The sequence below is a fragment of the Manis pentadactyla genome, chromosome 12, assembly GCF_030020395.1.
Source record: "Manis pentadactyla isolate mManPen7 chromosome 12, mManPen7.hap1, whole genome shotgun sequence".
In the NCBI taxonomy this organism is placed as follows: domain Eukaryota; kingdom Metazoa; phylum Chordata; class Mammalia; order Pholidota; family Manidae; genus Manis; species Manis pentadactyla.
Genome location: NC_080030.1, coordinates 31788017 through 31810016, shown reverse-complemented (window position 1 = coordinate 31810016; position 22000 = coordinate 31788017). Strand labels below are relative to the sequence as shown.

Genomic DNA, 22000 nt, shown 5'->3' with positions numbered 1-22000 from the left:
AACAGAGAGAGAAATCAGGAAAACAACTCCATTCACAATTGCATCAAAAAAAAAATAAAATACCTAGGAATAAACCTAACCAAAGAAGTGAAAGACTTATACTCTGAAAACTACAAGTCACTCTTAAGAGAAATTAAAGGGGACACTAACAGATGGAAACTCATCCCATGCTCGTGGCTAGGAAGAATTAATATCGTTAAAATGGCCATCCTGCCCAAAGCAATATACAGATTTGATGCAATCCCTATGAAACTACCAGCAACATTCTTCAATGAACTGGAACAAATAATTCAAAAATTCATATGGAAACACCAAAGACCCCGAATAGCCAAAGCAATCCTGAGAAAGAAGAATAAAGTAGGGGGGATCTCACTCCCCAACTTCAAGCTCTACTATAAAGCCATAGTAATCAAGACAATTTGGTACTGGCACAAGAGCAGAGCCACAGACCAATGGAACAGACTAGAGAATCCAGACATTAACCCAGACATATATGGTCAATTAATATTTGATAAAGGAGCCATGGACATACAATGGCGAAATGACAGTCTCTTCAACAGGTGGTGCTGGCAAAACTGGACAGCTACATGTAGGAGAATGAAACTGGACCATTGTCTAACCCCATATACAAAAGTAAACTCAAAATGGATCAAAGACCTGAATGTAAGCCATGAAACCATTAAACTCTTGGAAGAAAACATAGGCGAAAACCTCTTAGACATAAACATGAGTGACCTCTTCTTGAACATATCTCCCCGGGCAAGGAAAACAACAGCAAAAATGAGTAAGTGGGACTATATTAAGCTGAAAAGCTTCTGTACAGCAAAAGACACTATCAATAGAACAAGAAGGATCCCTACAGTATGGGAGAATATATTTGAAAATGACACATCCGATAAAGGCTTGACGTCCAGAATATATAAGGAGCTCTCACGCCTCAACAAACAAAAAACAAATAACCCAATTAAAAAATGGGCAGAGGAACTGAACAGACAGTTCTCCAAAAAAGAAATACAGATGGCCAACAGACACATGAAAAGATGCTCCACATCGCTAATTATCAGAGAAATGCAAATTAAAACTACAATGAGGTATCACCTCACACCAGTAAGGATGGCTGCCATCCAAAAGACAAACAACAACAAATGTTGGCGAGGCTGTGGAGAAAGGGGAACCCTCCTACACTGCTGGTGGGAATGTAAGTTAGTTCAACCATTGTGGAAAGCAGTATGGAGGTACATCAAAATGCTCAAAACAGACTTACCATTTGACCCAGGAATTCCACTCCTAGGAATTTACCCTAAGAATGCAGCAATCAAGTTTGAGAAAGACAGATGCACCCCTATGTTTATTGCAGCACTATTTACAATAGCCAAGAATTGGAAGCAACCTAAATGTCCATCAATAGATGAATGGATAAAGAAGATGTGGTACATATACACAATGGAATACTACTCAGCTATAAGAAAAGGGCAAATCCAAACATTTGCAGCAACATGGATGGAGCTGGAGGGTATTATGCTCAGTGAAACAAGCCAAGCGGAGAAAGAGAAATACCAAATGATTTCACTTATCTGTGGAATATAAGAACAAAGGAAAAACTGAAGGAACAAAACAGCAGCAGAATCACAGAACTCAAGAATGGACTAACAGGTACCAAAGGGAAAGGGACTGGGGAGGATGGGTGGGTAGGGAGGGATAAGGGGGGGAGAAGTAGGGGGGTATTAAGATTAACATGCATGGGGGGGTAGGAGAAAAGGGAGGGCTGTACAACACAGAGAAGGCAAGTAGTGATTCTACAACATTTTGCTATGCTGATGGACAGTGACTGTAAAGGGGTTTATAGGGGAGACCTGGTATAGGGGAGAGCCTAGTAAACATAATATTCGTCATGTAAGTGTAGATTAGTGATAGCAAAAAAAAAAAAAAAAAAAAAAAAAGGGCAGTTCCTGTGTGGTAACCTCCAACGAGTTCTACACAAGGGTATAAAGGGCATATAAAAGTGTAGGCAAAGGGTCTGTTTGTGTTTATACAGAGGATCAAAGCCTAATTGGGCTACCCCGAAAATGAACTAAGATACGATATGAAAAAGAACTTCCAACATCTGCACCCTCTGGAAGACTCATGCCAGAAGATGATCATCAAAAAACCCCAACAAAGATCCACGCACTGCTACAGCTGTAGATGCACTCATCCCACCAGTTCCTGGACCTGCCATGGGAATGAGGAAGGAGATATCTAAGCTGGCCTGTGCATACAGTAAAACAACAAAATTGGACTGGATCTATACTGTTGGAACTCAACCAAGAATTTGGAGAAGTGCAAATTGTAGCGCTCCAAAGTCTTACAACTACAAACTATTTATTGTTAAAAGAACATATGGCATGTGAACAGTCCCCAGGAATGGGTTGTTTTAATTTGTCTGATTTCTCTCAGACTGTTCAAGTTCATTTGGACAATATCCACCATATCATAGATAAGTTTTCACAAATGCCTAAGGTGCCTAACTGGTTTTCTTGGTTACACTGCAGATGGCTGGTAATTACAGATATGCTTTGGTTATGTAACTATACTCCTATTATGTTAATGTGTGTGTGCAATTTAAGTAGTAGCTTAAAACCTATACATGCTGAAGTTACTCTACAAGAAGATATATCAAAGAAATAATCAATCTTCCCATGTTTTCTTCCGCCTGCTACTTCTATAGCTTTTCTTCTTCCTTCCTAATTACAACCCTTAAATAGAATTCGTGCCTCATATCAAATTTACGGAGTATCATAATTCTTCCAAGTGGTAAAGATACCTCAAGACAAATGCTGGGCATAGAAGCCACAGGGCATAAATATGCAAAGAAGTAAAAAGCTAACCTTTTCAAACAATAAGGCTTCTCTCTCACTTACCAACTTCACATTTCCCTGTATGGCCCCGGAAGATGACTGGTTAGCCAGAGACGGGTAAGATTCCTCAAGGGAGGAACAACCTAAGACAGGCACAGTCGCAGGGGGGCCATCAGGTGAGAAATTGGGGATCAACAGAGGTGAGGCTTAGAACCTCACCCCCCCGTTCTGAGAGAAATCTTCTGCATACGTGGATGTTTTATTGCCCTGGTCTAGCTTGGATTAACACATAGTCTACAGGCACACACCTGATCATCTACATGTGCTCTCTTACAACACTAAACTATGTTTTCTACCTTTATCTTGTATCTACCTACCACTTCAGCATTTTATTAAAAATAATAATAATAAAGAGAGAAATGTGGTATCCACATATAAATCAAGTATAAAAACCAAATGAGTATTCATATTTGAACTGACTGTTTATAGTTCATAATGCATGAGCAAAACCGAAAGTTTCTGTGATGACTGCCCTTGTACTGTTCACTATGTAACTTATTCATTATGTAAGAATTTGTTCTACATGTAAAAACTTGTTTGTTATGCCTCAGAAGATTGGAGACTGACAAAAATTAGGCTTGGGGTGGAATAATGATTGTGCATTGAGCATTGACTCCCCTATACAGAATTTTATTGTCGTTAACAACCATTTGATCAATAAATATGAGAGATGCCCTCACAAAAAAAAAAAAAAAAAAAAAAAAAAGGACAGACTTCCAATGGTAAAATAAATTAGTAACCGGGATGTAATGTATAGCATAAGGAATATAGTCAAGATATTGTAACAGCCTGGTAGGGTGATAGCTGGAACCTAGAATTATGTATATAAATGTTCTACCACTGTGTTGTACACTTGAAACTCATGTAATGTAATACTGTGTGTCAACTACCCTTCAATAAAAAATAATTATTAAAAAAAAAAAAAAAAAAAAAATTTAATGACCCCTCTGAAAAAAAACCTCTTTATGTCTAACGGCAGGAGGCCATCAACAGCGGACCAGGGATAACGGTTCCTCACCCAAAGGCCATGGCAAAACCCACCATCAGAAGAACAATACACGATCACTTGCCTGATTTTTTCTTAGCAGATCTCAGCAGCATTTTCTCCCTCTCTAACTCACTTCTGAGCCTACAGTTTGAAAATAAAAAATAGTGAAATACTAGAACTCCATTTGTAACTTTTTTGTTACAATTCTTTTAATAAATTGAGAAATAAAAACTGATCTCCTTAGTTTCTAACTAAAAAAGGAATGGGAAGATGCATACAAAATGAAAGCCTAAGGTAGTCCAGGTTGAGTAAACAAAAAAGTACTTTCTTACACAGACTGCATAAACCACTAGTTAAAGAAGCTGGCTAATGTAAAATAAATGATTTCTAATGGTGTTTACTGATATTATTTTATCACTGAATTTTTGAAAAGCAAAGAGGCAAAGGAATTAGGCTTTTTACATTCCAAAGCAAACAACACATCAAGGGCAATGGTGATGCTGAAATACACGTTAACTTTCTCTGTGCATTGTGATTCCATCCCAGATACAATTTAAAAATTATACTATGTTTAAACTAAAAATCAAACACAAGGAATTTTTTAAAAAGGAAATAAAAAACCTTTGTAATCTCCTTGTATCCTCTTCCTGGTTCAAAATAAAGTAAACTCACTGTCTTATTTCTAATGGATTCAGAGAGGAAAAAACAAAAAGGAGTCTAATATTCACATGCTGAGGGAAACTGATTTGCTTATCAACACTACAAATGACCTAACACCACGTGACTACAAGGGGCCTAATAGTTAAGAAGATTTTCACACACACTAGCTCATTTGATGACAGAGTAAAAGATATTATGATCCCCAATTTTGAGTAATTGACGTTAAATGGATTAATAATAATGGTAACAACTTTCTCAATATGTAGGTGGAGAGCATTTAGTGTCCAGAAATTTATAGTTCTGAATATTATGTTTCTATCTCATTGTTTTTTCTTCTTTGGGGACTTCAATTATATGGAAATTGGATCTTCTTTGCCTGTCTTCTGTTTTAACTGCTTTTTCTCTGACTTTTTATTTCTTTTCATATCTTGCTTTCATTCTCTTGATTGTTTCCTGCCTCCCTCTAATGCCCCTTATTATGTGATCTTTCAGAACTATTCTTCTTTGGACATGTCATAATTGAACCTTGATTTATAACACAATTGTGACTTCATCAGCCATCTTTCCTTGGCTGTCAGATCTTGTTTCCTGTCTTCCTTTTTGACGTTGTTGATTTTGTACTTAGTCTTTACATTTCTGACTCAAGGTTGTTTTCATGTCCTGAAATGCTCTTCAGAGGGTGTTTAGTTTAGTTTGGACTCCTATGGCACAGATTTCTTCCTCAATTTTTGTTGCTGTTGGATGGCAGGGATTTTCACCAGCCAAATCATTTGGACTCTCATTTCCTGTCTTCTTTTTATAGTAGCATATATACACAAAAATCATGGACACCTGTGTATTTCTGAGGGCAGGGCAAGTACTTTGGGGCAGTGGGTAGGTGTGAGATTCTTAATTCAAGGGGATCCTTTTCTGGCAGAGGAGCAAACAATGCTTTTGCCGTTGTTGTTTTGTGCTGATTTTTTACTGTTTTTTGTTTGTTTGTTTTGGAGGGAAGGACGAATAGTAGTGCAAGCCTTGCGTGCTCTTTGATTTTCTTCAATTAGGGGATTCTAAGCTACCCTTCTCAGCTTCTTTGTTTCTTCAATGCAGTTCCAAAGGATGCTGATCACTTCCTTTTTAACCTCTTCTCATCGTGTCATTACCATTTCAGAACTGCTTCTTGCTTCACACTCACTCTGAAGCCTTTTTAAGTCACTGTTCGGATAGATCCACCAGGAACCTGTGCAGTGTTCCCACTTAGCATAAACTCTGTCTCTCTCTCCATCTCTGTCTCTCTATCTCTGTGTCTCCCTCTCTGTCTGTCTGTCTGTCTGTCTCTCTCTCTGGCAGTGGTTTTAGAACAATTTTAGGTCTTCTGGTACCTGTATTCTTCTCTCTTGTCCAGCTGGCTTAGCCTAGGGAAGGTTTGCAGTAAGGAAGTGCGTGGATAATGGCTCATTGGCGCTTGAGGTGCATTATTCTCTTTTCAGATATTTTGAATTTTAGATGCTTTCTGTTACCTAGTTACACTGAAGGTGTTTTACTTTTCAACTTTCATTTCTTATTTTCTTGAGATTTTAACCTTTTTCTCTAACCCTTTACAAAAAGTATGCCCTGCTGCTGTGATTTCCTCCTAGAAGACTATAAAGAGGTTAAAACGTTTTTAAGTTAAAAAAATATAACAAGGGCATTCAGAAAAGATGTCTTGACACTCACCTGTGAATAAGTTCTGGGAGACTAGCAAAGGCATGGGATTCCTTCAGAAAGCTCCCCCTGCTCCCCCCTAAGAAACACCAGATTTGGTAAAATACCCTAGTCACCGACACAACCACTCGTGGAAGAAGACAGGTGGTAAGCATGATGCTGGTCATGGTAACATCCCTCCCCCAGCGATGCAGAAAAATGTAAATATATGCTTGTCACGTGATTTTACGACACTGTAAACAGATTTAATGCCAACATGGACCAATCAGAGCTTAACCCTCACCTGTCGTTATGCTCCAGGGCTGCTTTGGTGGCCATCACGAGTGCCCTCAGCTCCTCCTTGGCCTGGCTGATGTCCGCTGTCTTCACCCGCCTCCTCTCCAGGCCCCTGACGTGAGCCAGCAAGGCCTAGGAAGGACAAGGGCCGTAGCAGCTGAAGCGCACACACAGGAGGGGTGAGCCCTTCTCTCCGTGTTATGCTGGTGTGTCAGGATGTCCTGAGCCAAAGCATGAATCCTGGGACTGAGGGGAGGAGGGCGTGTTGGAGCGGGAATGACTACTCAGGTGGACATCTGGGTAAAATACTTTTTTCAAAATTTTAAGATTTTCCTAAGAAACTTAAAAAGTTGTGGGGATTCCTGTGGGCTCACAGGGGAAAGGACATGCTGAATACAGCACTTCAAGAACTCTGTCATCAGCACAATTATTTCTCCCATGTTAGTGAGAGACAGTTTGATTCAACTACTGCACCTGGACATAAGGCAGTGCGAGACCCACACATGCAGGTGCAGAGACCCCTGCTTCACGAGGACGGGCTCAACTTTCCAGAAACAAGGTTTAGGGCTCGTTTGGCCTGGGGGTTTTTCACGCCAGCGTGTGAGGTGAGCACAGGTGCTCCTTTCTGACTCCACCTCAGTCAGGAACAGAGGAGATCTCCACCCGGAGCCTTTGCTTATTCCCATAAAACAAAAGCTTATTTTTCTGCAGCATGAATAGCCCAGAACAAAGCAAACGATGCACACGTGATTTCAGATGAAGAAGTAAGCTAGATCTGACCTTGCAATGGTGCAATTTGTTTTCATATACAAAGTAAGAAACCATGCTTCCCAGTTTACGGAGAGGATTTTTAAACTGAATTGAATCAAAATGTCAAAGGCCATCTTGGCCACAGTGTTGTGATGTCTTAGCTTTCGTCAGTGGCACAGCTATCCCCGCAGGCTACAGCAGTCTATTTTCCTCACTGGAACAGGGATACCTGGAGGTTGTCACCGGTTAGATCAGCAGATCTCGCGTTTATGCATGCGGCAAGCTGGCTGTCACCACGTGTCCTCTACATTTTCCCTGAGGGAAACGACAGCACGTGCTTCCTGGTAATTACTGACATGACGCCGCTCAGGTTCCCCGACTGTTTACATACAGTTATTTCCATGGTTTGGGAATACAGTGTTATGTCAGTCAAAGCCCAGCCCCGGTTTCTGCCTCCAACTTCCATTTCTGTGTCCAAGCTTCCCTCTTCTTATAAGGACACGAGTCACTGGATCAGGACCCACTGCAGTGACCTCATCTTAACTGGATGCGTCTGTAAAGACCTCCTTCCCAGTAAGGTCACACTCACAGCTTCCAGCTGGGCACAGGGTTCTGAAGGACACTATTCAACAACAGTTGCCTCATTGGGAAAATATGAAGAGATGAAGAGATGTGTGATTCGAAAGGGCCTATGAGGCAGTCAGGTGGGACCACGTATACCACAGTAGCCAGTGTTCAATAAAGGGCAGTTTAAAAACTGTCAGAAATGCTTTGAGATACTTGTGGGACATTTTCTTACTTTTATATTGTTCTCATTACAAATTGCCACAAACTTAGTGGTTTAACACAAATTTGTTATCTCAGTTCTGTAGGACAGAAGCCTGGTGGCCCTGCTAGGGGCTCGTGGGGCTGAAATCAAGGTGCTGGCCAGCTGCCTTCCTTTCTGGAGGCTCTGGGACAAAATCCTCTTCAGCTGAACTGGCAGAACCCAGTTCCTTGGGGCTGGAGGACTGAGCTCCCATTCTCTCGCTGGACACCAGCCAGGGCCTGCCTCAGCAGCTAGAGGTCCTTCTCCAGTCCCTGCCCAGGGGCCCCGACCCCAGAGACCCCAGTGACCAAAGGATCCTTCTCCTGCTTGGAGTCTCTCTGGCTTTCCTCTGCCAGCTATCCCTCTGACTCCAGCCAGAGGAAGTTGTTTGCTTTGAGGGTCTCATGTGGTTAGTCTGGGCCACCTATTTAATCCGGGTATCTCCTAATTTTAAAGTTTGTAACCTGCCTACCCCAGACAGCTAGGTGTCAACATCCAGTGGGTAGCTGGATACAAGTGTAATTTGGAACTTACAGGAAATATCTGGGTGACGTATTCACAGCGGGAGTCATCAGTGCAAAGATCTCGTGAACCAGGGGTAAGAGTGGGAAATGCATGGGCCAATTCTGTGGAAAACAAAAGTGCCGGGCTGGGTCACAGAGAGCTCTGGTGGCTAACATTGGTCCAAAACAAGAAGTGTTTGTGCCTCTCCTCACCTGAAGCAGAAGGTAAATTCTTTAGCCAAAGTGTTCTTCAGCTGGTGGAAAGCCTATTCCTAATAAAAGCATCAGATACCCTAAATTATGGAGGCGAAAATGGAACTTCTTGGGTTTGAAATGTTTTCTTCTGCTCATAAAATATGAAGAAATGAAAAAACAGGCTTTATTTAGGCACCAGCAGTCAATTGTTACCTTATACTCTTCTGTGGGCTGGGACTTCAGAAGTATCGCCATGTAGAGTTCATATTCATTCTATAGAAATTTTTAAAAAAAGGAAAAAGAAAGAAAGAAAGAAAATCCCACTGGAAATGTGTTCTGAGATAATACTACAGTGTAAGTTGTTTTTTTGTGTGTAAATAATATGGAACAAGGATATCAGGTCAGATTATTTCAAAAAGCATAAAATGGTCCTACAGTTTACTGAACAATGTGCACAATAAAATGTATATAATCTCACCATGTTTGAAGCAAACTTGAGTGTAAACTATCAGTCACCTCAGAAAAGCGTCAGAAAAGCCCTGGGCACACACACCCTCCTGCCCTACAGAAGCTCCTGCTGCCCTGCCGGGGATGGGCTCCCCAAGGACGCCCTCTGGGGAGCAGGTCACCAAGCTGCTTTCAGACACTCCTTCCCTTTGGGCCTGAGACAGTGGCAGGGTCTGCCAGCAGCCTAATTTCAGCTCAGCTTCAACAGGGAGGTCATTTTCATCATGAAATCATAGCAAACTTCCAATTCCATAAGGATTTGTGTAAAATTCCATATGCACGATGATATAAGTTTATATGTTACACAGGTATATATAAAATATTCATATAATTGGGAAGTGTTAGTGGGAAAATATGGGCTTAAGGAGTGAGCTTGCTGCGTGTGGAGCCGCAGGGCCCATTTACAACTCATGTAGCTGCAGGTGGGCACATTCCTTGGTGTCTGTATGAGTGACTTTCCTCGTCTGTAGAAAGGGGGCTGTGACACTGGGCCGAACTTGGGAGAACTGAGATCATGTGTGAAGAAACTTAGGTATGGCTCTCATTTGTCATGTGGGAAATACGACCTCGTTATTACCTTAATTTCTTTCAATATATCACCGAATGTCAGAGAACTATTGCAAATATCTTCAAAGACTTCTCTGAAGACCTGCAGTCTGCTGAAGTGCTGAGGGTCGCACTCACATACTTTCTGGAGCTCCTGAAGGACAAACAGAGGCAGTCCATTTCAGAGTGTCTTCGTTTCTCTTCCCAACGACTCACTCAGCTTGAGGGACCCAGAGGACTTTCTACCCGAGGGTCTGGTTCCCCCCGATGCCCAAGAGTTGGGTCCGTGCAGAGCTGGGTGCACCCGATGCCCCCAGCCCTTGCCAAGAGCCTCCGGTCACCTGGCCACCCGCGGTGTCTTCTGCCCTTCCTCAGCTGCCCCTTTGCACCCTGTGCCCGTGGATTCGCTCTCTGCCTCCACTAGTCCCCAGGCTCCTTCTCTTGCCATCGGCCCTCTCAGCCAGAGAACCCGCCGAGCTGTGGTTACGTCCCCCAGAGGCCGCTATTTTCCTCTCTTCCTGCATCTCATGCCTCGCGTGGCCTCCCTGTGCCCTGTGCGGACTCCCCACCCTCAGGAGCCCCCCACGCCCCTTCCTGTCTCACTGACATCACCTACGTGTGACCCGGGCCACGTGCCCTACATCACTGAACTCCCTCCTCAAGCTTTCAAGGTGAGCTAGGCAAATCTTTCCTCAGATGCTCTGCTCTCCCTCGAACATTTTATTCACTAGCTGCCGTGAGGCATCTAACGCTGACCACTGTGAAATCACCTCCAACTGGCCGTGACCAACCTCAGCCTTCCTCTAACCCCCCATCACCACCTGCATTGTGATGGCTGTTCTCAGCACCTGGTAGCTTTGTTATATTCTACCTGGAAACACAAATGAGGTGGCAGAGGGCGCGGCTGGCCCACACCGTGCAGGCCCTGGAACCACAGCACAGAGGGACGGGGTGCAGCTTGCCCTCTGTACCTGTTCCAACTTCTCTTCGTGGCGTTTCGCTGACTTGCTCCCAGTGAAGTCATTCTTCAGGAGATCTTGCTTTGCAAGGACTTCCTTCTGGAAGCACAGGAACTTCCTGTACTTGTCTGCCTTTGTTATGCCCCCCAAATAGGAGCCAAGGTACCGGTACTCATCCTTGTCCGGGGCACATGACGCACATGGACGGCTGGACGCTGCTGGCTCATGCTTTAACACTTTTGTCTCAGGCAACCTCAACTCTTCTCTCCTCCGCCATTCAGGAGAACCCTCTTCTCCTGGAACCTTCCTTGCAAAGAGGGGCTCTTCCGACGTGTGGGAGGTGTGTTCCAGGGGGCTCAGATACCTGAAGAGTGGAGTGTCCTGGGCATCGTTTGGACCCACAGCTGTGGGGATGGTGAAATAAGCCAAAGCATCTTTCATCTTTGCCATCTCCCTCCCAGATGGGTTTTCCACTCTAAAGATCTTCTCCTGCTTTGGCCTGGTGGCATTGGGCCAGTGACACAGGGTCATCTTGGGAGGCCTGCAGAGCTTGTTGGGATTCAGGTGTCCAGAGGTGTAAAGAGAGATGTCCTCTCTGTGCTCTTTCTGAACTGTGTTCAGAAGTTTTGTTAAGTTGCATAAAGTCTTAATACCGGGTGCCTCACAATGTTTCCACCTTAGGTAAACTGGTCAAAAAAAATAGTAAGACTATTAAATATCACTCTTAGTGCCACCGTAAGACAATAAGATCACAGTGTGCATCTGCTGAGCTGGCGTATCCTGTTCCCAAAGAGGAGCCAGCAGCAGCCAGAGAGGAACACAGCCGCTCCTGAGGGAAGGGCGAGAACAGAACCCGGGACCCGCCCGGCTGGGAGAAGGAAAGGGAGCTTCGATTCAGCAAGGTTTTCTCACAATATTAGTAAATATAATTCCTAATGATCATGTTTAGAGACATCTATGCTAGGGGGAGACTAAAGGTGTTTTTATTTTCCCTTTAATACTGACATATCTCAGGCATCCCTGACCAGACCCAGGGACAGAGGAGACGTTCACCCCTTCCCCTTCTGTCCCTGCTCGTGGAAGAGGAGGAGCCACAGAGTGAAGCCCGTGGGTGTGATGACAGGGCGTCCAGCCCCTCCCACGAAGGGCCCTGCTCTGCACCATCCCCGCGGTAGACCTCCTGAGCAGAGGGAGGCAGGGAGGACCTCCCGGCGCGCCCAGGACATTTCCCTGGCCAGCCCGTGTCTGAAGGGGCACACTGTTTACCATTTCCACCCAAGGAGAGGAGGGAGGCCCGAGCTCACGTGGAGCGGGGTGGCTCCCGCTGCTGGGCAGCACCTCCGGACCCAGGGCCAGCTCACAGCCCTGTGGGGCAGAGCACGGCTGGAGGGGCTGGTTCTCCGCTCGGGGGTTCTGACGCAGACACCAACAGGTGGGCCTGTCTGAGTTCTTGGATGTGCTGGGGGAGAAGCTGCTCCCAGGCCCCTTCCTGTAGCTGACGGAATTCAGCTCCTTGCAGTTCAGGACTGAGGTCCCCACATCCTTGTCAGCTGTCGGTGTGGGTCACTCTCAGCTCCGCAGAGTCACCCACATTCCTGGACACATGGCCCCCTCCATCTCTGGGTCAGCAAGCACACTTCACACATGTCCTGTGCCCCTGACCTCTGACTCCTCCTGTGACCAGCCTCGTGATTGTCTCAGGCCCAGCCGGCACTCCCCCTGTCTGGGTCACTGTGCCACGGGACACGGCACAGTCACGGGGCACTTTCTCCTCATCCTCCCATCTGGGGAACTCTGCCAGGTATGAACCTCAGGAAAGGGAAGGGAGAGTCGGGGCCCACTCGGAGCTGCGCTCCCCCCTCAGGGATGTCACCCACAGCCCAGTCCCCCCTCGCACCGGCCTGTGCAGAAGTGAATCATCCTTTCCCTCCCATGGTCACACACTGGAGAAAATTCTCCCAGCAGTGGGGTCCTAGAGAATTTCCCCCCATTGATTAGCTTCTTACTTCAGAGAAACCACTTTTGAAATGTTAAAATAGCAATAGGACAATTTTTCAAGACATAAATTATCATAATTCACAAAAGGCATAACACTTAAAGTACTAAAAACACATTTATTTGTTGAACTTCCCCAGATGACCAAACCAGTAGGATGTGTGTGTATGTACCAAAATCTGCCAGGTAGGCCGCTGGGCTGGAGGTCCTGTTCACATCCAAAGACCTGCTGCTGAAGGACTCCCCCTTGCTTTGGGGAGACCAGTCTTTGTTCCCTTAAGGCTGATTGGATGAGGCTCACCCACATTTCAGAGAGCAAGAATATTTGCTCTACTCAAAGTCCACCGATGTAAATGTTAATCTCATCCAACAAACAGCCTCAACAGAAACATCCAGAATGATATTTGACCCACTGTCTAGGCACCATGGTCCAGCTAAGCTGACACACAAAATCCACCACCATGCTATGCCGGCTCTTGCCAGGTGACTTAATCATTGTGTTACCCCCTTTCTCTATTTCCAAAAAGGATTTTAAACCACCAGCAAATTAGCAAAACCATTTTCCTGCGTAGAATACTTTTTGCTTAGATTGGAACAAGATTTGCTTCATTAGACTTGGAGAATCCAGATTCCATTTCTCTCTGCCACATCCTTAGAACATGTACCAAAGATCCCATCCTGACAATGAATATTTTAATTATTTTCCTTATTGAAAACATTGTTATTTGCATAATCTGACACCTCAACCTGACAGAAAAGAAAAAAATGATTGAAATAGTTCATCAGAAAATGTGGTTCTTTATAAAGTGATCAGGAAACAATTTTCTTTAAGTAAAACCAAACCAATTTTGAATAGACATTGATAAGACACAGTAGTAGGTGTTTTGGACTAGGTTTGAATTAATAAACATTTCAAATATTGTTAGAATTTGACATTTTTAAGTACATAGTATTGTTTTTTTTAGTAATTCTCCTATTTTAGGATAGAAACAACAGGTCTTTAATGTCAAAATTATTACAAATCACTGCCCTGGCTTATCGGCTCTCCGGGAAACCTGGAATCCTGTAGAAATCTTGGTCTGTGTTCCCCACTTCCACACTAATGTCCATGAACATCCTGGGAAACATGCTGGGAGAAGAAGTCAAGAGGAAAGAGCAGGCGGATCTTTGGCCCCACAGTCTCGTGGCCAGAGGACAGCTGCGGCCAGAGATGAGCCTGAGAGCATCCGGGACCAGACCGGACCAGGCAGGGTGCCAGCCCAGGATCGCAGCCTTTCTGTCCTGAACCCCAAGATGGCTTTGGTACTGTCACACATTGCCCTCACCCGTAACACTCTAATGTGTGGATTTTTACTTTCCTCAAGGGAAAGAACTCTCTTTTATTCATAGTAGCATCTTCTAAGGGTGATGTTTTGTTTAATGAATATATGTGAAGAAGTAACATTTTTTAGAATTTTAAGTAATACTGTGACATTTTACTCTGTACCACACAGTGTGCTCTCTCCCTCATGGGGTGAAGCAGAGGCCCCCAGGAATCTCAGGGTCCAGCAGGGAAAGGAAGTGTGAGCACCTGTGTCTGGGAGACTGTAGAAGCCGTGCAAGAAGCCCACAGATGCCTATGCCTCCTCACTCCACCTCTGGGCAAGGAGACCTCCCTGATTTAATTACAGTTACAACCTCCCCTAAAGGGATCCTCCTGGATTACCTGGGGAACTAATCTAATCACATGAGGCCCTCAAAGCAGACAACTTTCTCTGGCTGGAGTCAGAAGGGAGATGTGGCAGAGAGAAGTCAGATTCTAAACAGGAGAAGGATCCCCTGGCCACTGGGGTCTCTGGGATGGGGGCCCCTGGGCAGAGACTCGAGAAAGGCCTCTGGGAACTGAGGGAGGCCCTGGCCGACAGCCAGTGATAGAATGGGAGCTCAGCCCTACAGCCCCAAGGAACTGGGTTCTGCCAACACCCTGAATGATCCTGGAAGGGGAATCTGTCCCAGAGCCTCCAGAAAGGAAGGCAGCCAGCCAGCACCTTGGTTTCATTCAGCCCAGAGAGACCCCAGCAGGACCAGCCGGGCTGTCCAACCCTCTGCCCTACTGAACCGAGGCAACAGATTTGTGCTGCTTTACATCACTAAATCCGTGGTGATGTGTTAAAGCAGAAGAAGCTAGTTCACTGGGACAATATGTGGAAAGTAAGTTCAGTTGCATGCATGACAGGAGGCACTGGTGGTGCTGAGGGGGTTGGGGAAGCTAGTGGCCAGGAGAAGGGGCAGTAAGATCACTCATGGGGTGATTCAAGGAGTGCCAGCACTACACATGAGGATGGTGATCCCAGAGGGTGTCATCATTCTCCCTGAGGGACCCCAAAGAAAGCGGTGATACCTCCCAACATCACAGGGTAGAGAGGCTTCGGTTTCTCTGTGTGCATATGAAGAGAAAGTAACCCCAAAGGCTGGAAGACTCAAATAGCTGCGGCTGCCTGCTGTGGGCTGGTGGCAGGTGTGCGGGGCAACTTGGCCCTGGTCACTTACAATGCCGCCTTTTGCATGTCACCCCATTTACTCAGACAGATTTTCAGAGATATCTCTGGCAAATTTTGCCTCCTGCTTTTTAAATTTACAGAATATGTATTTAGCTTAAGATACCAGAATAAGAGGAGAAGCCTTTCCTATTTCCAACCACTAGGTTGCACCTTTTGCCTACAAAATGCAGTCACTTCATGATTTAAATCCTGTAGGGCAGTTATTGAAAATTGAGCCCTATTAACACAAATACAAGGCCAAAATGGGCCCAGGTGTTCTGTCTAAACGTCACGACCATTCCTCTTGGCACCCACCACCTTTGCAAACCGCACCAAAAGGGACGACACCAACACCCCACAGTACCTGAAGGACCCCGTGCTCTGGGCAAACCGGTCTGAGTGACGGACACAGCTTTACCCTCGCCACACGTGGGAAGCCAGCCTGTCTGGAAGCAACAAGGAACTCTGAAGGCACCAAAACAGCACGATCAGAAATTCTTCCGCTCCCAGTGCTGAGGACGGGACTGACATTACAATTTACTTTCTCCATAAAGAAGAGCTTTTTATTAGCACAACTGGCATGATGAGAGCCGCATGAGGAAAGGAGAAATAGCCAAAGCACTCACAGGAGACAGGGGCTGTTACTACTCTCATTTTACAGGTGAAGAAACTGAGGCACAGAGGGTTGCGCTTGGGGGGGTGTGGTCAGATGGCGGGCTTCCTCCAGGGTGCATGCTCTCACCCACCCACTAACCAAAGCACACGAACAGAGCAATAAAAATAATGAAATAAATAACATAATAAAATTTCTTCCAAAATAGTTTATAATTCAGACTGTTTTCTTAATCCAACAAGATTTCACCCAACGCAAAATTCATTGGAATCACCAGTCCCATTTTCCTATTTTCCTGCCCACTGAGCAGTGGGGAGCCACGGCTTCGGATTCGGCAGACCTGGGGCGAGGGGCCCTCGCCTCCCGTTTGTAAAATCGCCCAATGATCCCAGCTTCCAGGGACAGGAAACTGAACTGACACTAAATAAGACGATGAAGCCCTCGCACGCGGTGGCAGGGGCGGTCCGTGGTTCGTGGGGCTCAGCGGGGCCTGCAGAATGGCGAGGGGCCAGGTCCCGGGGTACGGCTTTTAAAGAACACTGAACAGCATTCACAAGTCTGCCCCATCCCATCCGCCCTCCTCCTGGAGGACACACACACACACGCACACACACGCACGCACGCGCGCGCGACCCCTGTCCTTTGAATGTTATTATTAGATTTTCTGAGGAGGTAACACATCCCCAAATCCAATCCTAAACTCTGGTGACCTGGGAGCTGAGTTGCAGCCACCAGAAAGGTTTTCATTTTTTACACCAGTTTCAGAGAAGCCGGGCTCCTCGGCAAGCAAACAGCAAGCAAACAGCAAACAAAACCGTCCGTGTCCACTTACACTCGGGCTCTGAGCCCGCAGCCATCGCCTCTCGCCGCAGGTCCGCGCGGCGGCCGCGAGTCACCGAGGAGACGGAAACATTCCGGGCCGGCCCTCTGCTGCCCGGCAACAGGACGCTCCGCCTCTGCTGCCCGGCAACGGGACGCTCCGCCTCTGCGCAGAACCCCTCCCCCGGGCCTCTCGCCCCCGCCTACGGGCAGTACCGTCCCTTGCTTGTTTTACTCTTCAAAATAAAACACTTTCTGTGTCGAAAAACATCAGACTACGCTTGCAGTCTCTAATTCCTTTCCAGAGCCCAGGGAGGAAGAAAATCTGTGGTCGGGCATCTTTAGAGAGAGGTGCAGGTTTACGGTGCACAACCCACTCAGCTGTGCCTGGAATTGTAGCACGTGGTGGGTGCCAGTCCCCAAAGCATCCTCTAGTCGTTCTACTGGTAGTATCCACGCCTTTCCTAGTGGGGAACTGAGGGCATGTGAGTTGGAGTAACTCGCCCACGATCGATCGGCTGGCAGGTAGGAGGGTGGAAATGCGCGTCTGAATAGCAGCCAAGCCTTTGCTCTCTCCCCAGGCCAGCCCGCGTGCTCAGGGAGGAAAAACCAGAAACCTCTGAGCTGTAGGCCTTTGACAGCTGTGATTCCAGCTAGATTTCTTCCCACCCAAGAGAATTCCAGGTGGGGCCTGGCGGGTCCCCCGCTCCCAGGAGCCGCAGTCCTGAGCCGCCTTCACTGCCTAAGGCGACAGTGGTGACGACATTCACCTCAGAGCTGCGAGGACGAAGTTCGTGCCCAAGAAAGACTTGGGCCGCATAAATGTCTCTTTTAGTTCCACTGATGCCGATGAGACCCTTTAAATGTGAACATTTTGGAAGCCATGAAGTTGCCGTTGCCCTAGCGTGCTCAGATGGCTCGGATTCGGGTGTTCTTGATGTTTAACCTGGAAAAAGATAACAAGCGTGGCTCCCGATGTTCTCTCCCCAAGGTCCACAGCATATGCATCTGACCATAGCTAGAAACGTAACATTAACATGCCCACATTACACAAGGATATTAAGCGTTGATGTGGGAGAGGAAACGTTTTGTTTCTGACCCTCAGTTAATTACAAATTAGGGTCAAACGTATGGCAATTCTGGTTTTTATATTCCCAACGATCAGAGATGAAACAACGAACATTTCTGCTCAGAGCTGCTCAGGGATTCAGCGAACGGCCGAGTATTTTACCAGCTGGAACACCCCGTGGTTTCCTCCCTGTCCTGGCAAGTGACAGGTGGCAAGTGGCTTTGCCCCTCTCCTTCCACAGACGGGCGAAGGTGACAGTGCTCCCTGGCCTTGGCACAGACGGCCCCAGGAGGTGAGCCCTCAGTGTGCCCTCTGCCACCCTCCCGCTGCCCATTGGGGTAAGAAAGGGCTCGGCTCACTCTGCATGGCACCGAGGAGTCTTGGTTTAGCTCAGAAAGAAAGCAATGTGTTTGTGCCCAGGGCCACGTTCATCCCAAGCCTCCCTTGTGGGAGGACGCATGTACAGTCAGACTAAGCCGCCCTGTACACTCAAGATCAGGAGGTCGATGGTCAAGCACCTTAAAACCACCCGCAGCTCTCTGATTGCTGAATATTTCAGCAAAGTGTTTGGGGCAGAAACAGATGTGATCATTACGTCACAAGCGGAATGAACCGTTCTGCCGAAACCACTTGGGACCTTGCCTCCGTGGCCGTCCGCGGGAACCGCTCACCCGCAGACTGGGCACCGCCTCCACGCGCATCATGCCGTCCTGTTTGCAGGTCTAGATGGCTCTGGGACACATCTGAAGATCCTGGCAGAACACCTGCCGGAGGAGGAGACTTACTCCATCCCAGGTAATTCGTTCCCCACGCGCTCTCCCGTCCTTCCCCTCATTCAGAAAGAGTGAAGAGGAATTGCCCGCTTTCGTCGCTTTGCGCTCCTGCTCTGGCAGCGCTCGGTGATGCCCTGGAGGCTGAGCCCTCCGGCCCAGAAGAGGGGTGCCCGGGCCAAGGACCCAGAGCAGGAGAGCCGGTCCACAGCCTCCTGTACGGTCGCAGGGGTGGAAAGCTGATTGGCCAAAAATAAACATTTTCCATGATTGCTCTTTTGGCTATTCAAAACTTTTGTGCAAAAATAGGCAAAGTGGGAATGACGCTTTAAACATCTTTCTGCTTTCTAGGCTCTGGAGGTGGGAACCAGTGATGTGTTTAAGTAACTTCAGGCAGACAAACTATACACACACTCCGGCCTGACAGGGGGACACGCGAGGTGCGGGGAAGGCGGGAGCTGCGATGGGCGCAGGCAAAATGGGGCGGGGGGGAGTTCAGCTGGTCCTGCAGACCAGACGGAGGAGCAAGCGGGCACCGGTTCCCGTGGAGAAAGACGGCTGTGGCTCCATACTGTCTGCAGGCCGTGGGCGGTGAGGGCAGTATAAGGGCCAAGGAGGGCCTCCACACTGCCACGTGGGCAGCTGCCACCCCCCGGCCACCCCCACCCCTTCCCCAGTGCCCTCTGCCTGCCCACCTCCTGGGCAGCCCCCTCCACCCTCTTCTCTCCCTCTCTCCATCTGATAGAACATTTCCATGGAAACAAGTGCACTCTGGGTTTTCTAATTTTAAAAATAGATAAAACAAAACTTTTGCTTTGACTCTCGTCTCTGAAAGGTGCGGCACACTCACAGTTACCTGGCACAATGGATTCTCACTGGAGCCCATCACAGGGCGGGCAGGTGGCCCGGGTGCCCAGGTGGGTGCCGGCGTTGCTCCACCTGTCTCCGGGGGGCTGTGGGGAGGGCGCTCCCGCGACAGGTGTCTGCCCCCAGGGGCGCTCTGTCTGCTTGTCTCAAACCTTTGCCTGTGTGGTCTTGACTATTTCCTAAAGGCACTTTCTTGCAATGTAACTTTATTTTTCAGTGCTGTTTGGGGGCAAAATAGCTACATGACCCAGAAAGGTTGAGAAAGGGATGAAGAAGATGGCACAGGACGAGCACACTTTCCCTGGGACTCCCATGTGCCCCGACCACCTCTGCAGAGTGAAATAAACCTCCATTACATTTGTGCATAAAAACGCCATTCCTATACTTTCATATTGTTGCTTACCCTTATCTAAAATTTTGCTTCCAGTATCCCACAGAAAGGTTTCCTACAGCCGTGAAAGTCATGGGTCAGGACGGCAGATGTTGTGATTCACACTAAGGAACATGGCCTTGATGTGGGGCCTTTCACCCATCAGCTTGGTTTCCCAGAAGTTAAGCCACAAAGTAGGGGAAGCTGGTAATGAAAGCCCCCCTGCCGACGCCCCCAGAGCTCTGGTCACTTTCCTCGGGGACGATGCACACCCGTCTCCCCGTGGCCTCCAAGGAGCAGGCCGCCCCGACAGGTGGCCCCACGTGGGACCCGCCCATCCCTCCCCCACACAGATGATGGCGCCCTGCTCACCTGTTCCACCACCTGCATGTTTTCTCTTAAGAAAACCATCCTGGAGGCCGTTCCCTGCGGCGCCTGGGAGCCAGCTGCCTGCAGTGCTGCGCGCCGTTCCATCTCATGGTGGTGTGGTCGTGCCTACACCCGCAGGCCTCCGACAGACCCTGAAGCTGTTTTCACGCTCTTGCTACTAAATGCCGCCACCTGCCTTTGGGTCATTTCACAGGTTCAAGAGAATATGCAGGTGAATAGGAAGGGCCGAGAGTCGCGGACTGAGCTGTCAAAGGAGCTCTGCCTCACCGAGTGTCCCGGGGAGGCTGTGCCACGTCAGCCGGGGCAGCAGGGAGGGGGCCGACCCCACACCCTTGCCACCAGACCCACGTCACCCGTCCTGTGTCACCACGCGTCTGGTCTTTGCCCACAGAGGCCGCCAATTAGCTGGTGATGGGGAAAATCTATAATTAAACTGTGAAGGTGTAATCACAATTTTCAACCTCCTGTCTGAGGCAAGGCCAGCGGGAAGGCCTCTGCATTTCCTGTTGCTGCTGAAACAATATCACAAATGTCGCACCTTAAAACAACGCAGACTTGTTATCCTGGAGTCCCGCAGTCCGGATGTCCAAAACTGGGGAGACGAAGGGAGGGTGGGCAGGGCTGCGCTCCTTTGCAGGCTCAGGGGAGAATCCAGTCCTGGGCTTCCCAGCTTCCAGAGGCTTCCTGGGCCTCAGCCTCCCCTCCACGTTCAAGGTGAGCCACAAACAAGGGCTGGCAAGTCCATCCCACACCACAGACACTCGGCTGCCTCCCTCTGCCGCTCAAAGGACCCCAGGGACCACCCTGAGTCCACCTGGACACCTCCTGCTACCTTAGGGTCAGCTGGTGAGCAGACCTCCTTCCACCTGCTGCCTGAGGTCCTTGTCACACAGCTGATACAATCTCTGCTCCAGGTGTTGCGTCATGACATCCTTGAGGACCATTATCTGCCAGCCAGGCCCCCAGGGTGGGTGACACTTAGGCTGTGCTACACGCGAGTGCACAGGGCTGGAGGAAGCCTGGGCGTGGGGGCGGGAAGGGAAGGCTGTGGCCCTGGACCTGAGCAGGCGCCCTTCTCCAAACCTGGGCTCCGCCACGACAGCCAGGCAACTGCTGGGGAGGGGACCAAAGATGTTGCTGGCTTGGTTTTCTATGACTGGAGAAATCTCAGCATTGAAGGATGGGGTCAGTGCTGTAGGAAAGGTTGAAAATCTGGGAAATGGGGGGCATTCAGTTCCATGACCTGCTACATGTCTAAAGGCACAGGTAACCTGCCAAAGGGAAGCTGGGCCAGTGGGTGGGGTGGGGGTGGGGGTGAGTAAATGCCCTGTTGCCACAGAAAACAAAGCCTAGCCAGATGCCTGCTAGAACTGACTGCCAGGTGTTTCTCAGTCACGTTAATGCAGCTCTTGGTCAAGTATGCATGAAGGTGAACCCTCCTGGGGCCAGGCTTTAAGGGACAGAACCTTTCCCAGAGACCAGAGACCCTGTCATTGCACCTGCGGGGTGGCACCAAGCCAGCCACCGCTGCCCTCGACCTCATGACCAGGGCACCACTTACAGGGCCACAATGGAAAATAGCCTTGCTGACCACCTCCAGGTCCTCCTCCCACTTTGCAGCACTTCTGTTTCACTGGGAGTAAGAGTTGCCCATCCTAATGTCTGCGGACAATGAGCCCAGCATTCAGGTTTCCCTAATCATCCCTAAAATATCACTATGGCTGTATTTTCAAACAAAAATCCAGACACCCCTTTTTTCAAAACAGTTTCATTGACTTAATTCACACAGTACGCGATTTGCCCGGTTATAGCCCCA

The 22000-nt window shown here is 47.9% G+C and overlaps 1 protein-coding gene across 1 annotated transcript in view; it reads right to left on the bottom strand.

Moving 5' to 3' along the window:
• C12H6orf118 (chromosome 12 C6orf118 homolog) overlaps positions 1 to 16785 on the bottom strand; it is a 29015-nt gene extending 12230 nt beyond the window's left edge. Inside the window, exons 1-6 of the mRNA XM_057490293.1 lie at positions 16732 to 16785; positions 10785 to 11458; positions 9845 to 9967; positions 8974 to 9033; positions 6512 to 6636; positions 3968 to 4026 (exon numbers count right to left, since the gene is read on the bottom strand). Coding sequence (XP_057346276.1) covers positions 3968 to 4026; positions 6512 to 6636; positions 8974 to 9033; positions 9845 to 9967; positions 10785 to 11458; positions 16732 to 16756 — 1066 coding nt within the window. The 5' untranslated portion in view covers positions 16757 to 16785. The remainder of the gene's footprint in view (positions 1 to 3967; positions 4027 to 6511; positions 6637 to 8973; positions 9034 to 9844; positions 9968 to 10784; positions 11459 to 16731) is intronic.
• Between the last annotated feature and the right edge of the window lie 5215 nt (positions 16786 to 22000).